General features: G+C 43.0%; 3 protein-coding genes across 3 annotated transcripts; 2 read left to right on the top strand and 1 right to left on the bottom strand.

The window, feature by feature from the left end:
• Positions 1–6,291: 6,291 nt before the first annotated feature.
• Positions 6,292–10,528, top strand: LOC139838968 (uncharacterized). The gene is made up of 2 exons (XM_071828984.1): positions 6,292–6,688; positions 10,491–10,528. The coding sequence occupies exons 1-2, from the start codon at positions 6,292–6,294 to the stop codon at positions 10,526–10,528; spliced, it is 435 nt and encodes a 144-aa protein (XP_071685085.1).
• LOC127292685 (uncharacterized) lies at positions 10,274–11,017 on the top strand. Its single transcript, XM_051322129.2, has 2 exons — positions 10,274–10,433; positions 10,514–11,017. Exon 2 carries the CDS (start codon positions 10,533–10,535, stop codon positions 10,881–10,883), a length of 351 nt encoding a protein of 116 aa, XP_051178089.1. The 5' UTR covers positions 10,274–10,433; positions 10,514–10,532; the 3' UTR covers positions 10,884–11,017.
• A 4,060-nt stretch (positions 11,018–15,077) lies between these two features.
• Positions 15,078–18,892, bottom strand: LOC127292684 (uncharacterized). The gene is made up of 7 exons (XM_051322128.1): positions 18,707–18,892; positions 17,563–17,632; positions 16,954–17,016; positions 16,754–16,868; positions 16,178–16,293; positions 15,960–16,084; positions 15,078–15,417 (listed from the first exon to the last, which is right to left on the bottom strand). The coding sequence occupies exons 1-7, from the start codon at positions 18,781–18,783 to the stop codon at positions 15,297–15,299; spliced, it is 687 nt and encodes a 228-aa protein (XP_051178088.1). The 5' UTR covers positions 18,784–18,892; the 3' UTR covers positions 15,078–15,296.
• Positions 18,893–19,267: the final 375 nt, after the last annotated feature.

Genomic DNA, 19,267 nt, shown 5'->3' with positions numbered 1-19,267 from the left:
AAAGTTAGCCAATTGCCTTCTTGTGGAAACCTTTGCCCTTATATCAACAAGAACCTTATCATGAGTGTGATCACGAAGCTCAAGGTTCCTTTCTCTTCTTGCTAGACGACGGGCCTCGATCTCCTCCTTGGTTCTTCTAGGCCTTGGAGGTATCACTTGATCAACTTGATCTTTTGGGTCCCCGTCTTGACCTTCAACTTGAGCAACTTCAATTTCTTGAGAGTGCTCAACCTCATGTGCTTGATCTTGGACATCATTTGGTGCGGAGCAATTATCCAATGGATACTTATCGGAGCCATCATGAATTCTTGGTTGATCTTGACCTTGATCTTGTCCTTGATCTTGTCCTTGATCTTGCACACAAGAGGGAGAGTTTTGTTCTTGTTCTTGGGTTGGTGCATCATTTGCTTCACTTGATGGGGTTTGTTGATGTTGAGAAGATGAGGGCTCCACCGTGGTAGAGCATAGTCCTTCCTGAGACGCCACACCGTGTCCCTCAATGGGGCGGAAAAATCCCACACCCATTCTTACTATGGCATCTTGAGGTATTTCATCACCTACACATACATCAACTTGCCCCACTTGGGAGCCATCATTTTCTTCGAACCTCACACTACAAGATTCAATGATAATCCCGGAGGCTATATCAAAGATTCTATAAGTGTGAGACTCGGCACCGTAACCAACAAATATACCCTCCAAAGCTTTAGGAGCAAATTTAGATAAATGAACCCATTTGATTTTGTAGAAACACTTACACCCGAACACCTTGAAGTATGAGATATTAGGCTTGTTCCCGGTGAGTATTTCATATGGAGTCTTGTTCAAGCCCTTGCGGAGATAGAGCCGGTTAGAGGAGTGACAAGCGGTGGAGATGGCTTCGGCCCAAAAGTTATAGCGGGATTTGTACTCCGCCATCATAGACCTTGCCATATCCATAAGGGTCCGGTTCTTCCTCTCCGCAACACCATTTTGTTGAGGGGTGTAAGCAGCGGAATATTGATGTCGAATCCCCTCATCACTAAGAAAATCATTGAGTGTGTAGTTCTTGAACTCGGAGCCGTTGTCACTTCTTATTGCCATAATGAGGAGGTTGTGTTGGCGTTGCACCTCGGTAGCAAAGTCAATGAATATTTGTTGAGTCTCATCTTTCGTCTTGATAAAGTAGACCCAAGTGTATCTTGAGTAGTCATCAACAATCACCAAGCAATGTTTCTTCGCACCAAGACTTGCATGAGTAACGGGACCAAAGAGATCCACGTGAAGGAGCTCCAAGATCCTCTTGGAAGAGGTAATGGTCTTGCTTGGATGCGGAGAGTCATGCATTTTGCCTTCAACACAAGCCCTACAAACACGATCTTTGGCAAAAGACACACTTTCCATTAGTCCCACAATATGGTTCCCCTTGTGAAGACTTTGCAAAGTTCTCATGTTGACATGGGCTAGGCGGCGATGCCACAACCAACCCACGTTCGCCTTTCCGAATAGGCACATCGCACTTGTCGTGGTGGTCCCCGAAAAGTCCACCACATACAAGTTGTGTTCGCGATACCCAACGAAAGCGACTTTTAGAGTCTTGCTCCACAAGAGGACCACAATATCATTATCAATAAAGACGGCGAAACCCATCTTGCCAAGGGCGGAAACGGAAAGCAAATTGTAACCAAGGGTTTTGACAAGCATGACATCCACAAGAGTAATGTTGTGTGCAACCACAACCTTGCCAAAACCCAATACCTCGGATGTAGAATTATCGCCAAAGGAGACGGTGATATCATTTATGTTGGGCCTCAACTCCTTGACGAGGTTCTTGCCGCCGGTCATATGACTTGTACATCCACTATCAAGTACCCATTTTGAACCTCCGACGGCATAGTCCTACATGAGATCAATTCTTGGATTTAGGTACCCATTTCTCAATGGGTCCTCTTTTGTTAGCAATAAGGGTCTTTGGAACCCAAATAGACCAAGCAACATAACCATCATATGGACCAACATATTTAGCATAAACATCACCATAATAATCTTTAAAAAGAACATAGTGAGGGTTATCAATTCCCGCACCATCATCAATAATGGTTTTTCCCTTTTGGGTTTCACCATTAGTAGTGACCTTCTTTTGTGCGGGCTTGGCTTTTGGCTTGTTTGCCTTTTTAGCCTTGGTATTGAAACCAAGTCCCTCCTTCCCATTGTTTGACCTTTGCTTACTCAAAAGATCATCCAAGGAAAGTTTACTTTGGGGAGAGGAGGCCTTAGCAAGTTCATCTTTCAACCTAGCATTTTCCTCAATAATATTTGCATGATCACATGAAGGAGTAGAAGTACTAGGTATGTCATATGAAGCAAGCCTAATTTGAAGTTGCTCATAAGACTCAGAGAGGAGAGAGTATTCACTCTTCAAGGCTTTGTGAGCCTTGTCTAGTTCATCTAGATCCTTCACGAGTTTCTCATGATCAACACCAAATTTGGCCTTTTCCTTTATAAGCACTTTAGTCTTAGCTCTAGCAAGATCTCTAGCTTTAGTGAGCTTGTTAAGTTTATCTTGAGGTTCTTCAAGATTTTCTAGCCTTTCTTCAAGAGATGCTATAGTTTCTTGACATTCCTCAAGAGCATTTTTAAGAGCATGTATTTCTAGAGAGTCTTCTCTTTCTATTTGGTACTTTTTCTCAAGAGTATCATTTAGTTGAGCTATACGAACCATGAGACTTGAAACATGCTTCTTAGTGTTACCTTGTAGGTTAAGAATGAAATCATCAAAGTCTAGCATTTCTTGTTTCACTTTTAGACTAGCAAGATCAACCCCTAGATCATTTGAGATGTTAGGCGTAGAGGGGTTAGGAGATGATACCTCGGAAGATTTAGCCATGAGGCAACTTTCTTCCTCCACATGAATGACCTCATTGGGAGATTCACTTGTCGATGAAGAGTTAGTGGAGAGGGAGGCAAGGGCAACCAATCCATTTGAGGTTGCATCTTCTTCATCATCAACATCATCGTCTCCGGAGGTATACTCTTCTTGAGTTGATAGCACAATAGATGTGTCCAAGGAGGACCTTGCCATGAAGCAATGTGCATTCTTGAATTTAGGATTCTCATTGGGTGAATCAAAGAGAGAGGAAGAGGGAATGTTGGTAGTGGCAATGGCGGCCACTTCTCTTGAGCTTTCCTCTTCATCATCACTAGCACTTTCAATCTCATCGGAAGAGTATTCTTCTTTAGTGACTAGCACAATCCTTGAGGGCCTTTTGCCCTTCTTGTTCTTGTTATAGAACTTCTTGTTGGGGGGCTTTGAATACTTGCCCTTTGAGTCTTTGCTCTTATCCTTGGGAATGAGCCTTCCACCATGAGACTCCCTATTCTCATAGGGACATTCGGCAATGAAATGGCGCTTGTCATTGCAATTGTAGCAAGATCTTGTTCTTGGGCCCGAGCTTGAGGGACCCCTTGAGTTGTTTCTCTTGATGTTGTCTTCTTTGGCCTTGGATGGGTCAATCCAAAAGGTATTTGCATGGAATGCCATGTGGTCATGGTAGTGGTGTTCCAAGTCTTCCGGATAGGACATGCTCCAAGATGCCCTATAAGATTCTTGAGGAATCACTTCTTCCACGGAGTTGACCATCAAGGCAAGGTTGGATCCTTTTGACATACCAAGAGCACGATTGCGAGAATCATGAGAGTTTTGCTCAAGCACCTTGAGAGCTTGCATCTCATGCACGGCTTGTTGAGAGTTGAGAGAGGCATAACATTCTCTACCGATGAGAGTCTTGACATCTATAGGCTCAAACAACATCATGCAATCAATGTACTTTTTTTGATCCAAGAGTCATTAATGTGAGTGGCACCGGCATTCCGGAAGGAACTGGCAACGGCGAGAAGTCTCCCATACATGTCTTCATGATCTTCATCCGGTAGCCTCATGAAACCTTCGGCTTTATTCCGAAGAGCATTAAACTTGTTCCTTCTTGTGCTCTCACTTCCAATGCAACTCGCGGCCAAACCATCCCATGCTTCCTTGGCGGTGGTGAAGTGCCGAACACGAGACAACTCCTTTGTCCCCACACTAGTTTGAATCATGTGCAAGGCGGTGTTGTTGAGTTGACTATCAACCGCTTCTCTTCTAGTCAACTTGTCGGGGTTGTAAGGCTTGAAGCCTTCCACGATGATTCTCCAAAGTTCATTGGAGGCACTGCGAACATGAGAGCTAAACTCAAATTGCCAAGTATCATAATCATTAACGGAAAACTTAGGTGGGTCGCCCCGGATGTTTATATGAGGATGGGGAACCGGTATATCGGGAGATAGAAAAGGTGGAGGTACTCGATTGTAGCTCTCATATCCACTAGTTCCCTTGGGAGATGCAATGGTGTGTTTGATAGTGTTTAAGTTATCACCATCCTCGGGTGTGGTAGCGGAAGGTAATACCGAAGTATCACCCTCTACTACCGCATCCGTGACATTAACCTCTATGGTGGGAGCCACGGGACGGGGAGGAGTCAAAAGCTCGGAAATCATTTTTCTCATGCTTTCCATTTGAGCATCCATGGATGACTTCAACGAATTGATATCATCCATGGTGACCGACCTAGCCTCCCCTTCCGAAGGTCCATCGTCCGGCATACTCTTAGGCGGTTAAGCCCGAAATAAGAGCCGAGGCTCTGATACCAATTGAAAGGATCGTATGCCGCACCTAGAGGGGGGGGGGTGAATAGGTGCTAACCAATTTTTAGTTCTTTTTCAATTTAGGCTTGACACAAAGGTAAATTCTCTAGATATGCAACTACGTGAATTTACCTATATGACAAGGCAATCAACTAAGCAAGATATAGCTAAGCAATATAAGAGATAGAATAGGATAGAGGTAACCGAGAGTGGAGCACGCGATGACACGGAGATGATTCCCGTAGTTCCCTTCCTTTGCAAGAAGGTACGTCTACGTTTGGAGGAGTGTGGTTGCTACGAAAGCCAAACCAACAGCCACGAAGGCTTCACTCAGATCTCCGGTGAGCAATGCCACGAAGGCCTAGCCCACTTCCACTAAGGGATTTCCTCGAGGCGGAAACCGGGCCTTTACAAGGTTCTTGGGGCACACATCCACAACTGAATTGGAGGCTCCCAAATCTGTAACAATACAACAATCAACAACAACACATCAACACAAATCAACTAGGGAACCAAATAGGAACACTAGCATGAGATCCCTCAAACAAGAGAGGGGGAAATGAGAAACGCTTCGGTGAGGATGTAGATCGGTGTCTTCTCCTTCGAATCTCCAAAGATCAAGAGCTTTGGTTGGGGAGGAAGGAGATCTTGCAAATCTTGTGTTTCTTGAGGTGGCTCTAATGGAGGTGGCTTGGCAGATTTCTTGTGCAATGATTGAGCAAGCATCCAAGGTAGAAGAAGGGGGGTATTTATACCCCCTCCAGAAAATGAGCCGTTGCAGCTTCCGGGGGGCCGGATATTCCGGCCTAAGTAAGGGACGGATAATCCGCCCCCCCGGATAATCCGGCCTCAGGGACAAAACTATGACAAAATCCGGCCAAATGTCCGGCCCCATGCCAGACTTGTTTTTCTTCAGGTCCTTAGCCAAAATCGAGGGGGCCGGATATTTCCAAAATGTCCGGCCCGGATATTCCGGCCCTGGGACAAAACCGGGACAATATCCGGGCAAATGTCCGGCCCCTATACAGACTTGTTTTTCCTCAAAGACTTAGCCGAAAACTGGGGGCCGGATATTTCCACAATATCTGGCCCGGATTATCCGGCCTGATGAACTTTTTGCTGCTTTCTTTTGTGATCGACCACATCCAACACACATGAAAATGTATCTATGTAATCCCTGTACCACTTAAACAAACATTAGTGTATCACATATATTGACATCAAACACACAAAACATAATTGTGAGAGATGTTCTTTCAGATACCTGGAGAGAGTGTGGTCCCTCAACATAAGCTGGTGGTTGCTGACTTTCGCTTTAGGATCCGTGTCCAGCGGGGTAAGCGCGCCAAAGTCGCTAGAACAAAGTGGTGGAAGCTCAAGGGTGAGGCATCCCAGGCTTTCAGGGAGAGGGTTATTAAGGAGGGCCCTTGGGAGGAAGGAGGCGATGCAAACATGATGTGGACGAGTATGGCGACCTGCTTGCGGAAGGTCGCTGTAGAGGAGTTTGGGGTGACTAAGGGAAGTAGAAGGGAAGCTAAGGATACTTGGTGGTGGAACGATGAGGTCCAGAAGGTTATTAGGGAGAAGAAGAACTGTTTCAGATGCCTTTATCTGGACAGGAGTGCAGCTAACATGGAGAAGTACAAGGTGGCGAAGAAGGCTGCAAAGCGGGCGGTGAGTGAAGCAAGGGGTCGGGCGTATGAGGACCTCTACCAACGTTTAAACACGAAGGAAGGCGAAAGGGACATCTATAAGATGGCCAAGTTTAGGGAGAGGAAGACGAGGGATGTCAATGAAGTCAAATGCATCAAGGACGGAGAGGATCAGCTTCTTGTGAAGGATGAGGCGATCAAGCGTAGATGGCGGGAGTACTTTGACAACCTTTACAATGGAGAGGTTGAGAGCTCTACCATTGAGCTAGACGACTCCTTTGATGATACCAGCATGTGCTTTGTGCGACGTATCCAGGAGTCTGAGGTTAAGGAGGCGTTAAGGAGGATGAAAGGGGGCAAGGCAATGGGTCCTGATGGTATCCCCATCGAGGCGTGGAGAGGACTTGGAGACGTAGCGATAGTATGGCTAACTAAGCTTTTCAACCTTATTTTTCGGTCAAACAAGATGCCCGAAGAATGGAGGCGGAGTATTTTAGTACCAATCTTCAAGAACAAGGGGGATGTTCAAAGTTGTACTAATTACCGTGGAATCAAGCTGATGAGCCATACTATGAAGCTATGGGAGAGAGTCATTGAGCACCGCTTAAGAAGGTTGACAAGCGTGACCAAAAACCAATTTGGTTTCATGCCTGGGAGGTCTACCATGGAAGCCATCTTCTTGGTTCGATAGCTGATGGAGAGATACAAGGAGCAAAAGAAGGACCTTCATATGGTGTTCATTGATTTGGAGAAGGCCTATGATAAGATACCTCGGAATGTCATGTGGTGGGCCTTGGAGAAACACAAAGTCCCAATAAAGTACATTACCCTCATCAAGGATATGTATGATAATGTTGTGACAAGTGTTCGAACAAGTGATGGCGACACTGATGACTTTCCAATTAGAATAGGGCTACACCAAGGGTCAGCTTTGAGCCCTTATCTTTTTGATTTGGTGATGGATGAGGTCACAAGGGATATACAAGGAGATATCCCATGGTGTATGCTCTTTGCGGATGATGTGGTGCTAGTCGATGATAGCCGAACAGGGGTTAATAGAAAGTTAGAGTTGTGGAGGCGAACTCTAGAATCGAAAGGTTTTAGGCTTAGTAGAACTAAAACTGAATACATGAGGTGCAGTTTCAGTTCTACTAGGCACGAGGAGGGAGAGGTTAGCCTTGGTGGGCAGGTGGTACCGGAGAGAGCCACTTTTCGATATTTGGGGTCCATGTTGCAGAAGGATGGCGATATCGATGAAGATGTCGGCCACCGAATCAAGGCTGGTTGGATGAAGTGGCGCCAAGCTTCTGGCGTACTCTGTGACAAGAGAGTGCCACAAAAGCTAAAAGGCAGGTTTTATAGGACAGCTATCCGACCTGCGATGTTGTATGGCGCGGAGTGTTGGCCAACGAAGAGACGACATATCCAATAGTTAAGTGTAGCAGAGATGCGCATGTTGAGATGGATATGTGGCCACACAAGAAAGGATCGGGTACGGAATGATGATATACGGGAGAGAGTTGGGGTAGCGCCGATTGAAGAGAAGCTGGTCCAACATCGTCTCAGATGGTTTGGACATATCCAACGGAGGCCTCCGGAAGCGCCAGTGCATAGCGGACGGCTAAAGCGTGCTGAGAATGTTAAGAGGGGTCGTGGTAGACCAAACTTGACATGGGAGGAGTCCGTTAAGAGAGACCTGAAGGTTTGGAATATCGACAAAGATTTAGCCATGGACAGGGGTGCGTGGAAGTTAGCTATCCACGTTCCGGAACCATGACTTGGCTTCGAGATCTTATGGGTTTCAACTCTAGCCTACCCCAACTTGTTTGGGACTGAAAGGCTTGGTTGTTGTTGTTGTTGTTGTTGTTGTAAGTAGCGACTCACGTGCCCAATGTTCAAATACTGCCTATTTTCGAGTTACATCGCAAATTCGAAGGGAAACGATGATTACCGAGATGGAATACATGAGTTCGATCCCTCCAATTCAATCCAATCTTCTCCGCAGTCGATGGCTTTACTCGGCTCGACAGTCGCCATTGCTTCGTCTCCCGCGCGGTGGCGGGGAACGACATAAGGTAGGAGGGAATGGTGGTGAGTGGAGCGTCGGAGGGGGTGGTGTGGGAGCTGATCGAGAAAGAAGCTTTTTCCCCATTTTCAGATGAAGAGAGAGAAGCTGGTCCTCCAACGTGCCACTCATCAGAACGGAAGCATGTAACGGTTAAGGCCTTTGACCCAATGACAACCTTCCATCCAATCATTTGTGAGGGTTTGAGACAAGAGATAGGGAAAAAGTGAGGAAAGATTTAGAGGATGGGGAAAACTAAGTAGAATTAACGAAACGAATGGCACGAAAATAAAAATCCCTAGACTATTTGGTTATGCTAATTTGACTTTAACCAGTTGCTCATTCATGCGCTCTTACCGTCCCTACCACCATGTTACCTCTCCCATCCAAGTTAAATGACACGACATTGAGACAAAAGAACGGAATAAAAATTAGGATATAGACGGTCGCGAGATGGCATCAGTTTCACATCAAATGCAAGACAAAATGTGTACATAGAAGCCTAGCCACCATGGTCTCTGAGGCGACTCGACGCAAGGATGGTGGCTTACAGTTCATCACAATATTTGAGTTCAATATGTTTTATAAAATTATGATAAACATTTCTTGCTTTTATAAACATAATACTAAGTTAGTTCATGTTTGTCTAATTTTCAATACATTTCATATATTACTAAAAAAACATAAGAATCTAGACTTTTTTGCTGGCTTGGGCTTACTATTCATTTTTTTAAAGCCTTACTCACTAATAGTTGTGTTGGATTACCATGTAAAATTAACAATAATGCTACGCTAGATTGACAAAAAATGATTATTTGACGGTATCGTAAAATGGGCTTCCCATTAAAACTCAGAATCAACCGTAATACCATACCTAAATATCCATTTCGTACATGGATATTCTGGATTAAGTCTTGGTTCTACTTTATGCACTCAACACGAGTGAAAGGAAATGTTTATTTTGAAGTTTATTTTTACTTTTTCATAACTCATTGTCTCGCTAAATGGATGTCTTTATTCCATACATATTTCAATATGTCTTATCAACAAGTATATTTTATTACCACCATGTGATGGATTATATAGCTCCACTATTTATCGCAACAAATATTTTTGGTTGTGTTCTACTAAGTTTATTTGAAACATTTTAAATTTTGTTTATTTAGTTTCAGACTTTCAATATAATATTTTGTTATGCGGACTTTTTCCCTGAACCTAAGGAGATTGTACATAAATCACAATCCACTATAATTTGATACCGCTTAATGAAGTTATAGTGTGCCTATGTGTTTGGCTCTGCAATATCCTTAAATATCTCCTTCATATAATGGTTTACAGCCTCTACAAGGCTAATAAATATCATGGGTGTAGTGTAACTGAATAGATAGTTCTGAAGTTCAGTTTTGGACAGTCTTCAGAAGATTATAATATGTAAAACAATTTTGTATTCATAAGAATTTTAGAGCAAATAGACTGATTTTCCGCATTTCGGGTGTAAGACCACTTCTTTCTGCATAGTACCACAATGAGGATCTATCTGACCATGACTTACTGTCTCCTAATCTATCTTTAGAAGATCAAAATGTGTAATTCAAATGAATAATATAGGTATTTTATAGGATTTCAGAATGTTTTTTTAACCAAAACTGTTCAAATTCAAGGCATTCTGGGTGTGAAACCACTTGTTTCTGCATACTACCACAAAAGTAAAAGTAGAAAGTTCCTGAATCAGAAAAGCAGTACACAGGTGAACTGTACTACTAGGCGAGCGTGTGCACTCCACGAACAACAAAGAGGGGAAGCCTCTACATGTGGACCAGCCCTGGCCAATGAGGATCCATGTAGCCACCAATTGAGCCTTCTCCTTTCCAGGAGCAAGGATAAACTCCCCTTCGGCCACCGCCCGTTCGCTCCCGCACCTTATCCTCCCCTGATCTCCCGTACAAAACCACTCCCTCCATCTCTCTGATCTGACCCACCCCCCTCCAAGCTGCACCACACCCGGCCACACTCCTCCTCCGGCGCCAAGAACTCGAGAACCAACCAACCAAGAAGAGGTAATAACCCAAGCCACATTCCTTTGTCCGATCACACTTCACTGAGCATTACTGCAGATTACCCAATCCTTGCTTCGCAGGTTCATCCGAGCTAGCTCAATGGCGTCGCTCTCCGTCGCCACGCTCCCGCAGCTGTCCGCCCCGGCGGCGGCCAAGAAGAGCTCCGGCGTGAGGTACGTGGAGGGCATGAACGCCTACAGCGGCCTCAAGGGGCTCAACAAGGTGACCATGCTCGGCGTGCGCAAGTCCGCCGACTACAAGTTCGCCAGGATCGTCGCCTCGCTTAGCCCCGCTGGGAAGAGGCGCGGGGGCACCTTCGGCGCGCAGTGCAACGCCGCCGGGGAGATCTTTCAGATCGCCGTCGTCATGAACGCGCTCACGCTCGTCGGCGTCGCCGTCGGCTTCGTGCTGCTCCGGGCGGAGGCAGCCTTCGAGGAGGCGGAGGAGTGAATATACCCTTGTGCCCAGCCTCCTTGCCGGGCTGTTGGCGCGTAAGTCGTGATATATAAACGTGATTGATGTATGCTACTATCTTACTTTGGTTTTGTATCAATGACAAATTGATGAATACCTTGGAAACACCATTTTGGAGGCTGAGTGCTGTAAGCATGTCTCTTGATTGTGCACTGCTTGTATAATTTTGTTTTAGGAGAAATATATACTTCAAAAGCATTTTTTTTCTGCAGACCTGATGACATAACATTCAGAAGCCATGATGCAACATTGTCTGACAGCATCCAGACCTAACTGAAATACTTCGTATCAGGGCGCCAACAGTAGTGTATTCAGTCGTAATAACCTGACAACATAGGTGAATGCCTTGTATTCAGTCTACATGATGCAATGCTATTGATCAGAATAGATGAGATGCCAACACACAAAATGGTGCTACGTTTTCACTCGATCCTTGGAAAAGCGTCTGTTACAGTAGTGGCTTCTTAGATAACATGTTTCTGCACTACAGCCGACAAATAAAGTAAAATGTTCTGCAATTGAACCGCCAAAATAGTTATCGTACAGGCAAGGCTTAAAGCACCGTCCTACAGTACAAAAAGAGCTTCTCGGGAGCATCAAATCTCTGGTAAATTCTGCAGTTTTTTTTGTCCATTCATTACATCTACTTTGGTTTTGTATCAACGAAAAAAACACTGGAAACGCCATTTTGGAAGGCGAAACCTGCAACAAGTTGTATAATTTTTCGTTAGGAGGTAGTCTCTATTTTGAGGGTTTCGGAAGACTACCCTAATACAGCATTCAGAAGTCCTATCACAACATTGTATTTCAGGCTTCTTTTGTGAGTCCTGACCGAAATCATACATTACACGTACTTCGTAGCAGGGTAGAAAACTGGAAGTATGAAACAGCAGTGTGTTTTCTCTCATAATCTGAATGGATTTATGAATGTCTTAGCTTCAGTCCGAAAGGTCCGGTGCTATTGATAAGGAATATATGAGCCTTGCCAGACTGTTGGCACATAAGTCGTGATAGATAAACGTGATCTATATTCTATCTACTTTGGTTTTGTATCGATGATAATTATGAATACCTTTGAAAGGCCAGTTTGGACTTTGGAGTCGAGTCCTGCAAATTTGTCATGTTCACAGGTTGTCTAGTTCTTCTTTGGGAGAAATTCACTATTTAAAAGATTTGGAAGACTACAATATGCAACATTCAGAAAATGATATTGCAACGTTTGTCTGTCCCAATCAAAATCATATTGTTGCATTGTCTCCGCCGCCGTGGGGTTCGTGCTGCTCCAGAGGCAGCCTTCGAGGAGAAGGACGATTGAAACAGCTGAGCAGATACCCTGTGACCAGCCTCCCTTGCCGGCCTGTTGGCGCGTAAGTCCTGATATATAAACGTGGTTGTTGTATGCTGTCCACTTGAATACATGTCAACCATGGGTTTTTTTTTTTGAGTAACTTCGCCTTGATTAAAATTCAACAATAGATGGTATACTAAGCCCTCGGGCAGATCTAAAACCCAAACTCTACGGCCACCAGTTTCGAAAACAGCACTACGCGCCAGATTGTGCGCCTCCTTATTAGATGTTCTTCGTTCATGGCTGGACGACATATCGCCGACCCTAAAACCTCCTAGATGACGTGTGCGTAGCCCAACGATCCCTCTTCCAGGCTCTTCATCACATTCTGACAATCGGTCGCAACCATCACCTTGTGCAAGTTAAGGTCCCTCGCCAGTTCAACGGCTTCCCGAAATGCTAGGGCCTCGAGGGTCTCCGCATCAATTCGGCCACTGAAAATTGTCGCCAATGCGCCAAGGAACACACCTAGCACATTCCTGGCTACAACAGTTGCAGCGCCCCTTTTAGAATTCTTCCCGACCGATGCATCGACGTTGATTCTTCTTCTTAGCCCGTGACTTCTTCTTCTTCTCGTGAAAGATCTGTTCGTTAATTGTCTTTCGACGTGCATGCCAAATAGCCCGTGACCCGTTCATCACCGCAAGCCACTCACGGGCATTCACCTCCCCCGACCAGGATCTCTGCATCCGCCAACGCCCAAACGCAGCGGGATATTGTGCACTCCAGAGGCGTCGGACCTCATTAGTCCGGATTCGCTCCGCCTTACAGCGTTGCTTCCCATTGTCATTGCCATTGTAGCATGTGTGTGGCCCAGCCCATAAGGGCAATGTGGACTTGACGTCATCCCCACCTTCCTCCAGTATCTCACTGGCAGTCCCTCGTGAGTGCGACACACACCTTTTTCTTGTTTTGGAGCGGGGCGCATACTATTACCACTACGTACCACACCACCGGGCGGCTGGCCTTCATGCCGAGTCTTCCTCTGCCGCCAACTCAACGTCGTCGTAACCAATTTGTACTAGAAATTGAAATATATGTCAACTACATTTTCATGTTTAACTTTGTACATAAATATTTATTTCAATATTCGGCATGCGTACTTGTATGATATGGTGCAGATTGCAGACGAGCATATCATAGTCAAATAGTATTTACATGAAAGTAGTAGGACCTATTTGATTTGTTATTCATAAGTGAATACTCTTGGCAATGACGTGTTAAAATATAAAGTACATAGCATGTACACATTGTCAACTCATTACTTAACCCAGTGTAACTTCCATGACATATTTAACCACGAAAAAAGGTTAAAGAAATATGTAATATTATTTATACTCTGGAAGTTGCTATAAATATGCTTACCCAATCATACACTAAAACCTCTATTAAAATATTTCTTAGACCATATACTTTATATATCTACCATGAATATAAATACACTACACAGTTTATGCATTTATTGATGAGGAGAATTATCGTACAAAATATAGTTTAATTCTAGCATGATGCAAATTTATTTCAAATAACATGCATTACAAATACATGAAAATAGTTCAAAAAACAAGGATTTAGATTTATTATGTTATGTTAACTATGCCAAATATGAAATAAAATCGTACTAGTTAAGATGCATCGGAGTGCTAAAAATAAGTATAAAAGTTTAATATAATAACATGGAAGTGCTGAAAACATAAAATTTCAAAAGAAACAACAAATATTTTTTGCGGCATATAAACATAAATGTATTATTTATATAACTAATTAGTGCATGTACTTCGCTAGTCAAGCGCTTGCTAGATTGTTTCAATGAGGAGACCGGGTATTTCAGGATAGATTTCAATGATTTCGCCTAGAAAGTTTTAGGTCAGCCCAATGGAGGGAAGCACATGTTTCAAAAGTCAAAGAGGGTTCCAACATAGTCTGAGAAAAAATTCACAAACACTTCATAAGATAAAAATGGGTCAATCGTATGATACTTATATGCTCTAATAACTGGGCAAAACATCAGATCTAGACAATGAAACATACTGCATCTTATTCATGTTGCAAGAGTTTTGTGTTTTCTTAGCTCCAAGGAGCAATCGACAACTGGAGAGAGATTTTTTGCCTATTCTCGAGGGTGTTCCCCCTTAGTTAATGAAATGACATGAATTGGTGTGATTTTTTGTTGTTGAGTTTCTTATAGATGAGATCAGATCATATAAGAGAGAGCAAAATAGAAAGTATCATGGAGTTGTACACGTCGTAGCAGATTGGCTTTGAATGAATTATCTGCATGAATTTTCTGATGATCTCTTGTTCCAGATGATTAGATTTTTTTAACTACGGGACTGAGGATCCAGAGGTTCCCACGAATAAATCCCATCAGGCAAGATGATATTGACATATTGGACAAATTGGCATCTAAAGACTTCTATCAATTATTAAATAAAGTAAGATAAAATATTCTAGCACTTTTATGCATCTTTTTCCCCTACACTAAGGTTTTGCACCCACTAGTGTACTCTGGCCTGGCTTCGAAGTGCTGCATGTCTAGCTGTTTCTTCCTCTGAAGCCATTTTGGATGCAAAATGCTGCAAGCATGTGTCTTGATTGTGCACTGCTTGTATAATACATGTTAAGGAGAAATATACTTCAAAAGGAAAAAAGCTGTTTCACAGCACTGATGATATAACATTCAAAAGCCATAATGCAAGAATGTCTGACACATCCAGACCTAAGTCAGTGTATTCGGTCGTAACCTGACAACATAGGTGAATGCCTTGTATTCAGTCTACATGATGCAATGCTATTGATTAGAATAGATGAGACGCCCAACACACAAAATGGTGCTACAGCTCGATTCTTAGAAGAGCGTCTGTTACAGTAGTGGCATCTTAGATCACGTGTTTCTGCAGTATAGCCGACAAATAAAGTAAAATGTTCTGCAATTGAGACATGCAAGTCTCAAAGCATCATCCTAATTTTGCCGAAGTACAAAAAGATCTCAGGACCGTCAAATCTCTGGTAATTGGTAAATTCTGCAGTTCTTCCGTTCATCACATCGGCCTCTGACAAGCAGAGAACAGCTGCCAGCTGATGAAAGCCATAATCAGCGAGGAAAAGAGCTCGAAGCCGACCACCTTGGGAGTCTGCCACTCTAATGATCTCCTCAAGTAACTGCAATATTGTTTTAGCATGGTTAGCAGCATGAACAAGAATACATGAAAATTAATTAAGAAGATGGGCTCCTAAAGTGCAGCGAATATACATTTGAATGAACCGGCGATGAATACAGAATAAGAATCGAAGAATAACAGGTATAAGACATGTGATCCATCAAGATCTTCCGGACATCTCCACTAAATAATCGTCATATAAGAGATGCTATTCTGACTTGTAACTAAAAACATTCCATGGAATGGAGAACAGTCCCTATACTAGACTTAATACGATGTGGATAGAATTAAAACTTGGACAGAATGTGAGGACATCAAATGACAGGTTTGAAAGGGGAATCTTGTTCTAAGTATTGAGCATAGCGTACTAGGTATTCAGCCAATGACTCTAAATTGACACAAATCATGCTAGGTTTAACAAAACCTACTTGCTACTTCATCATAACCAAGAACTTGAAAAAAAAAGGAAATAAGAACATAATCACATGCTGGAGCATGACTATTTTTCTTAGGAATACTGCATCATGATAGAAACGGAATAACCTGGTGATTGATGGCATTGTTGCCAGAAGCAGAGCACATGCATAAATTATTGGAATTAAAGTTTTCGGTTTGTTCTTCCTCAGCCACATCAAGGATCCTAATGCAGCCAGGGAAAGGGTCATCACCTATAAAATACAAAAGTAAGCTACCCGGGTTCAGGATAAACAACCACAACAAAGGAGCTGAGATTATATTTTTAACAGTTCTGAGTGACATACAAGATTGGCATTTGCTTCAACTCCTTGAAAGATGTACTCCCAAGTAAATTCAAGCCCTCGTGCCCCAATCCAGAGAGGTGCAAGACGGTGCAGAACTGAGTCAGCAAAAGCCCAGCCTGGAAACCCCATAAATGTCCAACAGGTCAATGATAATCATGATAAAGTTAGATTGCAGGTGGAAATAGGTCAAAAGCATCACATCCTCTCCTGATTTATACAGAGTAAGAAACTTAAGGAGATCCAATCCAATTTAAACAATAAACAGACTCAAGACATTCAATTTCATGAGAAACTCTATTTGTAGCCAAAAAGCATGTCTCTGTAGTCTGTACAGCTAAAAGACTAGCAGCAATTGCTACAAAGATCAACGTCAGAAATTCATTTTGCGTATGAAAAGGCTGACGAGCACAGATTATTGAACGAAAAACTAGCAATTAAAATGGGTAGTAAGGCAGGTGAACATACACAATGGAGATGAAAAAAAGATAAAAGCAAACATGCAACCATGGATGAAGTATTAGAGTTTGAGCTAAAAGCATTATGTCAGAAAATGAACAAATACAACTATGTACTCACCAAGACCAACAGCCTGGAACTTATGGTTCTGGGAGATGTTTCTGTGGGTCAACTGTGTCATAGCAAAATAAAGGCCAGCAACATCTATAAACCCAATTAGGATTTTCATTAATTCCTGCACGTGGAAAATAATTATAGGTAATTAACAGTGAAAAAAAGGGTAAATCCAAGCATGTTTTATTAACGTGCATAAAACATACCTGGTAGGGATCAAAGCTATCATTCGCATCAGGTACTTTGAGGAATGTTGCTAAACAAACAAGCTGCCATTATGACATAGCAATGGTTAGCAATCTCATAAATCTCTTATCTGCAACTGAGTTGATAGAAATTGGCTATAAAAAATACATCAAATTAAAATAGTGCTGTATGACAAAGGATTAAAACAGAAACTATCAGGACAATTGATTCTTGTACAAAAAGAACTGTATAACTGGATGATAACCAGTACAGACCATGCAGAACAGATAATAGGCATTTGACAACCTTTGAATAAATCACAGAAATTTTATAAACAAGTAAAGAAAAAGAATCCGCTGAGTGACATAGAACCCTGAAACCAAAAGTTTGCTCTGAAAACTGGTATATCGATGTTTGTTAAAGTAAAGGAGTAACTGAGTGGTTATTCTAAAGAGCAAAGACCATATTGAAGTGTCTAAATCAAGTAGATGCCAACTGTATATGATCAAACAACTAAAAAGTTTCTCAAGCAGATAGCTCAACAAATGGTGGGCTGTTTGGGCATGTCAATCATGGCACTTATGAATTAGCACTTTATTTTAGAATAGAATCCACAGCTAGTTACTGACCTTTACAAGTGCTGCTCCAAGATAAACAACAGCTGCTTTTACACTAGTGCCAATCGTATCATACTCTGACCTGAAACAAATATTTGAGTAAGTGCAGTCCGAAGAGTCCCTTGACATAGAATAAACATTTTCATCCATAAGTTCAAAGTATCAGATAATCTCAAGCTTAAGGGCAGTCCGAAGAGTCCCTTGACATAGAATAAACATTTTCATCCATACGTTCAAAGTATCAGAATCTCAAGCTTTGCTGCGCAGACACATCCAATCTCAACTCTCCTTCCGATCTAACCGCCAATCTACAACCCCCAACTCTAAATAATGGCCAAGCTCCATGCAACCATCCAAACAAACATCACGTGGACATATACATCTGATCTATTTCCAACTCTCTTATCATAAAACCACCTATTTATTCCACTCCACTTATTATCACATGGCACATTTTGCAACAATGACAGTATAACTCAGCAATAATATTAACATGTGATTTCACTAGCGCACTATCAATAGTAAGTTAATTCACATGTTTCAAAGGTTACGCACAAACTACTTACTGCTTCATCACAGAGCTGTTTTAAAGAGATGGTATAATGTGAATGCAGAGTATGCGGTCATTGAGAGAGATCTCCAAAATGCAAGCAACCAGCATCCAGTGAAACGATTACACCACCGCATACTTCAGTTTCTTCTTGCACAAATTCATATATGCCTCTGTTGAAAAAAGTCAGGACACTGAATAGCTTATCAAACTAATCCTACCGTGCAGCTCAGAGGCAAGTCTTGTGCTATATCATGTTCAACTTGTAACTTACAAAATGGCATGTGCTCTGAAGTTACTTGCCACCAGAGCAAGTAATTACGAGTAAGCTAATGAGGTTCAATTCGGACAGCATACTTCATCCAACAGATGCCCAAATCCGGATTCAACCCAACTGAGCAAAATTCAGTGAAGCTACACCGACCAAAACCCCATCGGACAAGCCAAGAACGAGCGTGGAACAAACAGTGTCAGGAATTCCTACGCCACCGTGCCCGGATCACGCAACCAAGCAGATACCAGACCTCTGGGCAGACACAGATCTAACACGTTTGGGATACGGATCTCGTGGTAACAGAGAGATGGAGGGAGAGGGAGTCAACTTACAGGGGGGTGGCGGAGTAGTAGACGACGTGGGGGCCGAAGGTGAGGACGGCGCAGTTGAGGAAGTGGAACACCGTCATCTCTTCCTCGTCGTCGTCGTCGTCTCCGGCGTCTGAGCAACGGCGAGGTCGATTCGCCCGACGCCGTACGTGCGCGACGATTTCGAGATGCAGCTGAGTACTGGGCTGGAGTTGGATCTGATCGAGCTAAGTAACAATACGGTCGGGCCACGTGGTCGGCCCGTGGGCTTCGCTCTTTGTCCATAGGCAGATGGGCCTTAAAAAATACAGTGATGCAGAGTTCTATGAAATTGGGCTCCACCGCTCCAACCTCCAGTGATTGTTTTATTTTCAATTTATGATTGCAAGTTTTATTATGAAACCAATGATGTATCACACAAACCTACAAAAATATAAGTTTTAAATAGTTTGTATCCTGGAGCTAGGGAAATCTAATAGGTGAACAACTCCGCCGGAAACAAGGAGAAGTAGGAAGGACGGGGTTGACCTCGTCGTGTCAATCGATGCGGTTTTGATCTGTTTACCTCCATCCATCGCTTTGCTT

Source organism: Lolium perenne, chromosome 4 (genome assembly GCF_019359855.2).
Source record: "Lolium perenne isolate Kyuss_39 chromosome 4, Kyuss_2.0, whole genome shotgun sequence".
NCBI classification, from domain to species: domain Eukaryota; kingdom Viridiplantae; phylum Streptophyta; class Magnoliopsida; order Poales; family Poaceae; genus Lolium; species Lolium perenne.
This window is presented reverse-complemented; position numbering and strand designations above follow the sequence as displayed.